The sequence below is a fragment of the Crocuta crocuta genome, unplaced genomic scaffold (assembly GCF_008692635.1).
Source record: "Crocuta crocuta isolate KB4526 unplaced genomic scaffold, BGI_CrCroc_1.0 scaffold367, whole genome shotgun sequence".
Classification (NCBI taxonomy): Eukaryota; Metazoa; Chordata; class Mammalia; order Carnivora; family Hyaenidae; genus Crocuta; species Crocuta crocuta.
Window position 1 is genome coordinate 2490155 of NW_027527936.1, and position 11721 is coordinate 2501875.

General features: G+C 45.1%; 1 protein-coding gene across 1 annotated transcript in view; it reads left to right on the forward strand.

Annotated features, from left to right (window-relative positions):
- Positions 1-9122, forward strand: part of RIMKLA (ribosomal modification protein rimK like family member A) — a 32288-nt gene extending 23166 nt beyond the window's left edge. The window contains exons 4-5 of the mRNA XM_077752011.1: positions 4077-4280; positions 5584-9122. Of these exons, the coding sequence (XP_077608137.1) occupies positions 4077-4280; positions 5584-6074 (695 nt within the window). The 3' untranslated portion in view covers positions 6075-9122. The remainder of the gene's footprint in view (positions 1-4076; positions 4281-5583) is intronic.
- The last annotated feature ends 2599 nt before the right edge of the window (positions 9123-11721 follow it).

Here is an 11721-nt window from a genome sequence, read left to right on the forward strand (position 1 = left end):
GGTGGGCAAGGAGACTTAGGCTGGAGTGTGCAATTCAAATTGGAAGAAGGAAGAGAAAACACACAAGCAGGTGTGAGCAAAGCAACTCATGGGAACCAAGGGGTCCTGTCGAGGAGAAAGAGAAATGAATTTGTGGGACAAGGTGGGGCCCTCAGTGCTATTCAGAGATGGCTACAGTGCTGAAGTTCAGTGTCCCGTTTCTTTCATTGTACTAATATACAGAATTTAAAATTCAGCTAATATGCATTGAGTGCCTACAGACTGCCAGGCACTATTCTAGGCTCTGGGGTCACCGAAGGGAACAAAACAAAAACTCCTGTCCTCAGGGAGCTTGTGTTGTAGAAAGGTCAGCTAGACAATAAACGGAAATTAAATAAAACTCATCGTACTGTCAAACATTTCAAAAAATGAGATGTAATTCACATAACAAACAGTTCACAATTTTTTAAGTGTACATTTTAGTGGATTTTAGTATATTCACTGTTGTGTACAACCATAGCTACTATCTGATCTCAGAACATTTCCATCCCAGAAGGAAACCCTATATCTATTAGGGGTCAGTTGCAATTGCCCTTCCCCTCGCCCCTGGCAACCACTTAATCTACTTGCTGTATCTATGGATTTGCCTATTTTGAACATGTCCTATCAATGGAATCATACTCTCTGTGGTCTTTTGTGTCTGGGTTCTTTGACTTAGCCTGATGTTTTCATGGGTCACCCATATTACAGCATGGAAGAGTATTTTATCCCTTTTTGTCCCTCAGTAATACTCTGTTATATGGATAGACCACGTTTTGTTTATCTGTTCACCAGAAGATGGACATTTGACGTGTTTCCACTTTGTGGCTATTGTATATAAGGCTGCTATGGACATGTGTGTATAAGTTTCTATGTGAACATACGTTTTCATTTCTCTTAGGTATCTGCCTAAGCATGGAATTGCTGGACCGATATACTAACTCCATGTTTAACTTTAAAGGAACTGCTAAAGTGTTTTCCACATTGGTTATGTCCTTTTGCATTCCTACCAGCAGTGTATGAAGGTTCTAATTTCTCCACATCCTGTCAACCCATATTTTATTCATTCATTCGTTCATTTATGATTGATTTTTTGGGAGTACTAAATAAAACTTTTTGATTGTAGATATTAACTTGAAAGCTTGCAGGCTTACCTCTTAGAATACACATGTATAAATGTCTTTTTGCCTTGACAGATAAAGTAAATAGCCCCCATACTTCTACCATAAAAGCAAGCCACAAGCCAACATCCATGTTTCCCAAGCATTAGTGATGTAGGGGCCCACTTCATTTATTTTTAAATGGTTTTTTAAGGTATGATTGATGTACAATAGAATATCAGCTTCAGGTGTACAACGTAATGATTCAATATTTGTATATATTGCAAAATGATCATGGTAAGCCCATTACCATACAGAGCTATAGACCTTTTTCTTATGATGAGAACTTTTAAGATTTACCCTCTTAGCGACTAGCAAATATGTTATTTGTTTTTATTCTTGTGGTATCTTATCACGACTTTGCTTTTGATTTCCCTGATGACCAATGATGCTGAACATCATGTGCTTTTCATGTGCTTGTTGGGCATTTGTAGCTCTTCTTTGGACAACTGTCTATTCAAATCCTTCGCCTACTTTTCACTTGGACTGTTTGTCTTTTTATTGCTGTGTTAAGAGTTCGTGACATACGAACATAATTGGAACAGATTGCCCCCCCACCCTGTAGCTCTTCATTTTCACTTTCTTGATAGTGTCCTTGAATGCACAGAAGGTTTTGATTTTGATGGAGTTCAACGTGTCTATTTTTTTTTCCGTGGGCGACTTGTGCTTTCAGATGTCATTTTCTGGTGGTTTAATCCAAGGTCATGCAGATTGACCCCTGTGTTTCCTTCTAAGAGTTTTATAGTTTTCATTCTTACATTTGGGTATTTGATCCATTTTGAGCTTATGTATATGGTGTGACAAAGGAGTCCACCTTCCTTCTTCTGCATGTGGATATCCAGTTTCGCCAGTATTACTTGTTGAAGAATATTCTTTCCCTCATTGGATACTTTTGTAACTCATGTCAAAAATCACCTGACCATCTGTGAGGGTTTATTATTGGCTCTCTATTCTCCCTTGATCCCTGTATCTTTTTATGCGAGACCACACTGTCTTCATTACTGTAACTTTGTAGTAAGTTTTGAAATTGGGAAGCATGGGTCCTCCAACTTTGTCTTTTTTTTTTCAAGATTGTGTTTGGATATTTGTGATCCCTTGCATTGCCATGTGAATTCTATGATCAGCTTGTCAACTTCTGCAAAAAAAGAAGTTGGATTTTTGGTGGGGGGACTGCACTGAATCTAGAGATCAGTTTGAGTGTTACCATCATAACAGAATTAAGTCCTCAGGTCCCTGAACATGGGATGTCTCTCCATTTATTCAGATCTTTAATTTCTCTCAAAAATGTTTTATAGTTTTTGGTGACAAGTCTTGTACTTCTTTAGTTGAGTTCATTCCTAAATTTTTTTTGTTCCTTTTGATGCTATGGTAACTGTATTTGTGTTCTTAATTTAATTTTCAAATTGTTTGCTGCTAGTATAATACATAGTATCTTAGGGAAAATGGATTGGGAGTAAACAAATTATAGCAGCTATTAGACTTTAGTATATGGAAATAAATCTGAAGAAGGCAGTGGAATGGTATAGGCTGTGTCCTTGAGAAAGTTACTAATCTTGTAGACCTTTATTTCTACTGTAAAACAGTAATAACTCTCCTGTTCTAATGGCTTCCTGGGGCTAGTATGAAGTGTAAATGAAATCATAAAAAAAAAAAAAAAAAAAGGGTTTGGCACATGGTAGATGATTAACTAATCTTAGTCCTCTTTCCCACCCCCTTCCCCTTTTTCTCTGTGCCTGAAAACCGTAACTGCAGGCTCAGCCCTGAACCGGAACCTGCCAGGAACCAAGTCCCTATATCGAGCACCCATTTCTGCTGAAAATCCTACCTAATGTCCAGGGAAGCCCCAGTGCCTCTTCTCAAGTCCCAGCCATCTATTGTCAGATGCCAGATCTCCTGGTGCCAGGTGTCCAGTGATGGTGACATGTGTTGGAGGTTACTTCTCAGTCTCCTATGCCACTGGAGCCTGATACCCATCACTCTTTTTATTAAGATTTAAGAAGGGTCCCACTCCTTTTAAAGGTGGTGACCCACATCTTAGGAAACCCATGTCTTCTTTTCCATGTTTGCTAACAAGAAGGCTCAGACTGGGTATGCTTATGTCAGATTGGCAGACATCAGAAGCTCTTGCTCAGATCTGTTGGCTAATATGCAGAAGGAAAGCAGGTGCCGAATAGTTATAAAAGCAGTGGTGATCCAAGCAGAAAATAAAGAACTGGGAATCAAGAAGGAATGCTTTCCCTAGACAGCAGTAGAAGTATAGGTCATTCCTTTTAGAACTGAACAGGTAGAGCCAAATAAGAAGCTTCCTGTGTTTAAAGGGAGGAAGGAGTCTGTCAGTGACTCCTTCTTTGAACTCCCACAGCACTTTGCGTAGACCTCTATTAATGCTGTGTCATGCTGTGTTGTAGTTTCCTTTGGCGGGTCTCTCTCCACCGAGACTTGGAATTCCTCTGAAGTGTGTTCAGTTAATTACATTCCATAAGCAGTGATCGGCACCTGCTTTGTGCCTCAAGCCCAGTGTGAGGTTTGGGAAGATTAAATAAATGGGGTTGGAGATGGACTCTGCCTAATCAGCATCCTGGGGTGCTAGGAGATGCAAACTGCTTTTGGAACTGAATTGACTAGATCCTTAGGATTGGGTTTGGGCCCCTTCTCTGTGTCTCTGGAATACATTATTATTTCATCTTGAAATAAAAGTGGTCAAGGGAGAGGGACTTGAGTAAAACCAAAAGAAAATAAGATTCGGCCGCCATTTGATAACAAATGAGAGTCTGGTCAGAGAAACAGAAGGCAAGTTTAGGGAGAACTGACAGCTGTTCAGGGGAGGGAGATGAGAGGGCAAGGACGGGACTCAGAGGCTTCTGTAACCACCCCTGCTCTGTGTCTTTCTTCTTAAAGGAAAAGCTGTTTTTCTTGCAAGAGATAAACATCACCTCTCAGACATCTGCCATCTGATCCGCCATGATGTGCCCTACCTGTTCCAGAAGTATGTGAAGGAGTCACATGGCAAAGACATCCGTGTGGTGGTGGTCGGGGGCCGGGTGATAGGCTCTATGCTCCGCTGCTCCACAGACGGACGGATGCAAAGCAACTGCTCTCTTGGTAAGGTATAAAAGCTCACAGCCAGGGTGTGGGTTGCGGGAGGCCCCAGGATTTTTATTAGGATGTTTGCACCCATTCAGTAAATGTGGATGGATGGATCCCTCCTATCTTGTCAGATGCTCTACTAGGCACCAGGATCACAGAGAAGAATTAGAAACAAGCCCTTTCCTGCCACAGTGAGCAGTCCAGAAGAGGGACGGACAGGTATTAGTGCTATAATAGAGGTCAGGCCAGGGGACACCGAGGTTGAACCCTGTCCGGGGTGTGGGGACTCGGGTTTAGTGTGGGGGGTGACAGGAGGGTCCGTGTCTGAGAAAAATTAACACGTGGGTTGAGGAGGGATCGAAGGCATAAGACAGGAGGCAGGAAGATGAGTTCAGAAGATTATACTGTAGCTCAGGCAAGAAATAATGAGGGTTACACTGATGCATGGCAGGAGGAGAGTGTAATCTGCTTTTACATTGTAAGTGAAAGTTGTGTTTTTCTTATACACACGACATTATTAGAAAGCTGCTGTTTATGTCTGGGTCAAATGCATAACCCCATCCTATGAACCTGTTGTTTTTTGTGGGGTTTTTTCCTTAATGTTTTTATTTATTTTTGAGAGAGAGAGAAGGAGAGAGAGAGAGAAGGAAAGAGAGAGTGAGAGAGAGAGAGAAGCACAAGCAGGCTCTGTGCTGTGAACACGGAGCCCGACACAGGGCTCCATCTTACTACCAACCATGACGTCACTACCTGAACTGAAACCAAGAGTCAGACCCTTAACTGACTGAGCCACCCAGGCAGCCCCAACCACAGTATCGTTTTGCATAGTCGTGGTCATACTGCATAGTCTTTCATGCTTCCAAGTGTTTTTCCAAAGGATCACAAGCTCTCTACAAGCATTATTATTTAATGATGATTGTAAAATACGCTGCTTGCCTCTATTATGAGATATTTGCAGCTTTTCATTTATTTATCAACAAATATTTACTGAGTGCCTGCTCTATACAAGTATTTTGATTTTCCAGTATTTTAAATAACTCTACCATCAATTTGGTGCATAAAGCTTTTTTCCATTATGTAAGATTATTTCCTTAGTGGTACAATGAGTGGGTCCAAGGAAATACACATTTTAAAAACTCTTAGATAAGACATCATCCTATTGTTTTCCCAAAGGGTGTTCTGATTTCAGACAGCCCTTCTGTGAGTAGTGGAAATGCCCGTCTCACTGCCCCTCCTCAGCATTCCCCTATCTCCTTTGAAGGGTCATGGTGTCCCTAGTGTCTGATGTCACCATTATGTCACCGTGCTTTCCCCACAGGCGGTGTGGGCGTCATGTGCCCGCTGACAGAACAAGGCAAGCAGCTGGCTATTCAGGTGTCCAACATCCTGGGCATGGACTTCTGTGGCATCGATCTCCTCATCATGGACGATGGCTCCTTTGTGGTGTGTGAGGCAAACGCCAACGTCGGCTTCCTAGCCTTCGACCAGGCATGCAATTTAGATGTGGGTGGCATCATCGCAGACTACACCATGTCCTTGCTGCCCAATAGGCAGACTGGCAAGATGGCTGTCCTCCCGGGACTGTCCAGTCCCAGGGAGAAGAAAGAGCCAGAGGGCTGCGCTTCAGCTCAGGGAGTTGCAGAGAGCGTCTACGCCATCAACAATGGGTCTACCTCCAGTGAGAGTGAGCCTGAACTGGGAGAGGTCCGGGATTCCTCAATGAGCACAACGGGGGCCCCGCCCCCCGTGCTGCCTGAACCCGGCTACAACATTAACACCAGGATTGCTTCCGAATTAAAACTTAAGTGAATTTCTGCTTTTTGGCAGCATTTAAACCAAATCCTACCGCTTCCCTATAGTTTTGAGTGAATAAAATCCGGACTAATGTGATTTCATTTGCACAGAACCTAGAAATCCCATCTGGGCACTCAGCATTCTTTCTAACGATGATTTAAGCAAACGGCTTAGCTTTTTGGTTTTTACGAAGACTAATCTAAAAACCCTCACCACGAGCAACATCCCGACTGATCAACTTGAGACCGACGTCTGCTGCGAGCACTTGGATATACGGCTGGCCTTTAAGGCACTGACTTCTGTGCTGCTGCTTCTGGCTGTGATCAGCAGAGCCCGTTAAGTCAGAACGGCTCCTGGAAATACTGTACTCAGAAGCCCCCACCGGACGGAGGCGGGTGCAGAAGAGACCGAATGTGACTGCGGTTATGTGTCCTCCATTAAGTGTGTGTGCGTGATGTGTGGAGAATACACAGTGAGAGGAAACACTATGAGAGGATCAGTCTCTGCTCTCCGTCAATCACCATCTTGGCCATATTTCTCTGACACTCAGGATATGGTGTTTTAGGGAGCTTCCTCTTGAGCAGTGAAGCACTTTGTAGAAAGTTCGAGATCGAACGTTCTTTGACTTCACTGGTCGGCAGATACCCTGCTGCATAACTGGGGCTTTCTACAAATTGCTTTGCCGCTCCAAATTTATAGACCCTGCTTCAACTAATGCCAGCCCCAGCAGCCTCTTGCGCCTTTGCTGCCTTTGGCCTCAGCTGGAAATGCACTTCAATGCGCTAGTGGCCACACACTTTATTTCTTATGCGTGCACTAGATTCGAACACCATGAACTTTCTTGTCAATGGACTCTGTTCGTTTGTCATCCAGAATCCGGTGGGTTTTTGTCATAGAAGCTATTGGAAGATCATCATTCTCCCTCTTCTCTCCTGAAACTGTGTACTGCTTAGCTGTAGGAGGTTTTCTTGTATGCATTGGTGTTGTGAGCCTGTTGGGTAGATAGAGCCATTGGAAACACACTCTCGTCCCCTTGACCTGCTAGTCCTTACCCACTTTTCCACACTGAGGAGACTCAGGTATTAGGAATTACCCATTGCACATTTTGGGGAGGTCGGTGTTGGGTATTGTAGACATGACACCAAGTGCTTTTCATTTTAACACTTTAAGCAGTAGATGATGATCCTTCCCTTGGGAGAAATCATGGAGATAGAGTTTTCTATTTCTGCTTATATGAGAATGAGCAAGGCTCCCTTTTCAACCAAACACACTAAAGGGTAAGCCCTCAAGAGTTACCATAACCTCCTATTTCCTTGAGAGATCATACTCTTGAGCTGTGGTGTTGCCTGTGCCAAGAACACTTAGAATTCCTCTTCGGAATAATCTCTGAAGCCGTGCAAGGTAAGAGATTGCACGGTGAGACCTCATTTTTCACAACACCCCTCCAGAGAGGTAGTCCCAAGCTCTGTCACCCATTTTATTTGTCTGACATATCTTCTAATGCTCTTTGGCTCTCAAAAAAAAAAAAGAATCATTCCTCAAAGCATAAATCTGCCCGTAAAGGACAAAGACCTACCAATATTGAGGAAGCTCCCAAGTGGACAGTTTCCAAGGAAGACTCTAGAAATAGTCTGACTTACAGTCAGCTTCACTTGGACTAAACCTCCCTCTTCCCAAGGTGACTAGTTTGAAGGCAGCGACACCCGTCTGGGTGTAAAAAATTCCTGTACTTACTCTGCTATAAATGTAAAAATGTGTATAAAGTCAACACTATTACATTTTTTCACAACACATCTAAATAGAAATTGGCTTTTAAAATATTGTAGCTAAAAGCACATCTCACCAAGTAATACTTAGACAATTGAAAAACGTTTGGCTCCGTGTGTTGGAGATGATGCACGGCACCCATTTGGCTCCATGTTACGGAGATAATGCACTGCACCACCATAGTCTAAATGCAGTTTAACATAGGGTGCATGCCACTCAGTTGTAACTCTAGTAAACTGTACAGTTGACGAATGATAACGCTTCACCTTTATACAGGTTATGACACTTACCTTATCTCTACCACTCAGGGTGGGTTTAGGAGGACAGTTCTAGGTCTGTTCTTGTTGAATTGTCCAAATGCTTTCTACGTAAACATCTGAACTGGGTGATGACCTTCTGGAAGCTGCATTCGCTCATTCCCACTGTTCAGTGTAAGCCCAATCTCCCCACTTTATCTAAAAGGATGCTAGCGGGCCCTGTCCTAGGCAGAGCAGCTAGAGGGTGCTTCCGGATCTGTCACAGGGGGCTCCTCTCCCAGCTGCTAGTGACATCTAGAGTCATTGGCACCATTGCTTGAAATTTGGCCTGGCCTAGAAGCAGAGAAAGCTGGTCATGCACCTGGCTCGTAGCTCCCCTCCAGGATTTCCCCTACTGGCCATGGGCTCTGTGAGCCTCAGTCACATGTCTGGGCCACACTTGGTACAGCTGCCTACAAGACCTGCTGGAAGGAACATGAGGCTCGGAGCAAAATCTCGGTTCTGGCTCTCCCCTTAAGCAGCTGACTGACCTTGTGCAGTCAGGTGGATTCTGCCTCCATTTTTCCATTCTTCTGATCGGGGAGATGCCGACTCTATTTACCTCTTGGGGGTGCTTTGAGGTTGACATGAGTTAATTAATGAGACGTATGTCATGTGGGAGGTGGCAAAAGAATACCTCCCACATCTGGTTTTATAAGTTTCTCCTCACCCCTACCCGGAGGGAGTTAAGAAAGAAAGAGGCCATGAATTCTTGGCAGCAGCACACACTGAACAGTGTCAGGGGCCTACAAAAAAATGCAGCTTCTCAGAGTCCTCACCACCCGAAAGGAGGAAGGCTCTCAGTGTACTCCAACAGCCTTCTGGGTGTATCGTATATAACCTGAAACTCCTGACTCTCGTGTCAACTAATGGTCTTCCTTGTATAACATAAATTGCAGTGTTTGTACACGGTCTTCCCATTATCTTGAAACTGGTCAAAACTTGAATGCCAATAGCTCAGTCACTCAGAATATATATGATCCTGCACTTGGGAAAAATATCTTCATGCTATCTGTCTGATTGCTGAGGGCATGGGGTTGCCAGAATGTGGGGTTGGGGCTTTAGGTGTTTAAAATCCGATAAAACAGTGTATGTGGATCCTAAGCTCTTACTGTCACCATTGCAGACTCCCTGACTCCAGCTAAGAGAGGATTCCTTAACATTTGGGGGTGGAACGAGGAGGAAAGCCAAGGAGAAAGGTCTTGAATACTTCTGTGACATTTCATAGGAAGGAATAAGAAATTGAGATCATGTGGAATTCCAGGGGGAAGGAAGAAGAAATGGCTCTTCTGTGGATTGTTTAAGGAAAGAATCATGCACATGTATTCATTAGAAGTAGGGATCTTTGCAACTCTTCTGTAGAAGGAAAATGAGATGCACGGATTCTTATCAACCCTGAGGAAGTGGGAGAGACATCCTCTAGCACTTTACGTCCTGATGAATGCCGGTCTTGACGCAAATCCAGTGGGGACTGAAGCAACTCACTGGGGGCTCCAGGATCTCCTAAGCAACAGCTGGCCCTTCTGGAAGTTAATGACCAGAATACCATGTGAAGGCAAGCCCAGAGCCGCAGCTCTCTGAGGTGGGTCCAAGGAGCCATGTCAGTGAACCCAAAGCCAGTATAACAGGGCACTTCAGCTTCATACTTTTCTTTGCACCTCAAGGTGAGGCTTCTATTTGCTCTAAGTCTATACAGATGTTTGGGGAAGAGCTCTGACAACAGCCGTCTTTGTCACTGTCCCTGAAGTTAGTGTTCTTCGATCTGCCGTTGCAGCTTTGCAGCAAGCCTGGTCCTGTTTTTGCCTCTGAGATTCCAGATCAGATCACGACTTTAAAGTGTTTTTACCCAGAGAACCCCCATCTCAGGAACACACTGTTTGAATACTTCCTTAAAACTATATTATTCTTCCTTTCCAAGTCTACAGTCGGACCCTGCAGCCCTCCCTTCCAAAACTCACCCAGCTGAGTACGAAAACGTTGTTCCTTCAAGCTTTCCCGTTTCCCTCTCCTAGCGTGGTTCCTGTGCCCACATGTGGCACTCTCCTGGGCCCGTGTGCCAGCATCCCAGCCCCGGCTGGTGGTCTCACTGTGCCATTTCATGTTCACTGTGCTTCGAGGCAACACTGGGGAAGTCCCCCATCAAGCCAGATCTGAGGACACAGGAACAACAGCAGCTTGGACACCAGTTCAGTTACCCATGTGATAGATGGAGGATCTGAATCCCAGAGGCCAAGACCACTTAGCGAGTCAGCCACAGGGCTGGGGCCCGGGCCGTCCGGTTCCCCATTGTGGTTGAGCCTACTGCCTGAGGTGGCTCTGTTCTTTCCTGACACCCAGCACTTGCTCCCATCCTGGACTTACCCTTTGACCTTTCTCCCGCTGAGCCTCTGCTCTGGATCAACACAGTGTAGATGTGCCAGCTCTGAAGGGTTCGGCTCTTGGATGGCTTGTAAATGAGAGCCCTGCAGGTGTGTATGAGATTCCCCATGGTGCAAGCTGGCATATGGCCTGGGCCTTCAGACTGGCTAACACCATTTAGCCCCGTCTCACACCATCAGTGAGAGATGAGAGGGGAAGGTTCCCGCTGAGCTGGCTGAAGGCTCCCTCAGCCCCCATTTGGCTTCTGTTTCCTCTCTGCAGAATTTCCTGGATTTATAGAGGCTTTTATGGGCCTCCGTGGAAGCCAAGGGCTTGAAAGTCCCGCATTTCTCCCGTCAGGCACCCCTGACGATTGGCACACATGCTCCCGCTGTAGTCAGCCACAAAGTCAAAAGTGCGCTCCCACTTCGTACTTCAGCCCCACCTGCAGCCACCTGCAGCCAACCACCGGGCCAGGTCCCTACCTCTTGTAGCCCTCCTGTCAGCTGAGGACCGTCTACCCCTGGAGATCCAGACAAGTCTGATAACCAGGCCTTGGGATGTCTGCGATTTCCAAGGCGCTTACATTGTGGCAGCCACAAGTGGCCCCAGACGTCTGCTACCTCATTTTAAGCAACGATGGAGTCTCATCCCTGCAGTGCATCGGCTGATGCGAAGCTCCGTTCTGTCCCCCGTTTTCACATAAAAAAATTCAAATGAGCCAGTGTGATGTGTATGTGTGTGTGTGTTGTGTGCACACACACAACATGCGTGCCCACGCGTGTGGTTATGTGTCTTTCAAGGATGTGAGAGGAAGCTGCATTGCAGACGTGGCACTCCCATTCATTAAATGCTCTTTTGAAACGCTACAGAGGAACCCATCACCTTCCACGCCACAAGTACCTGTCTCCCTTCTTGGGAGAGACCCAATTCATTTATGTTCTCTGTACGACAGCATCGCCAGTCCTTTCCTTAATTTGATTTTGGCCAATGCCCTTACCTTTAAGATTTTCCCTTCTCCAACAAGGGACTTATTTTAAAAAATTCTTTTTAATGTTTATTCATTTATTTTGAGAGAGAAAGAGCTTGACCAGGGGAGAGGCAGAGAGAGGAGAGAAAGTATCCCAAACAGGCTCCATGCTGTTAGCACAGAGCCCGATGCAGCGCTCGAACTCATGAACCGTGAGATCATGACCTGAGCTGAAACCAGGAGTCAGACACTTAACTGAGCCACCCAGGCG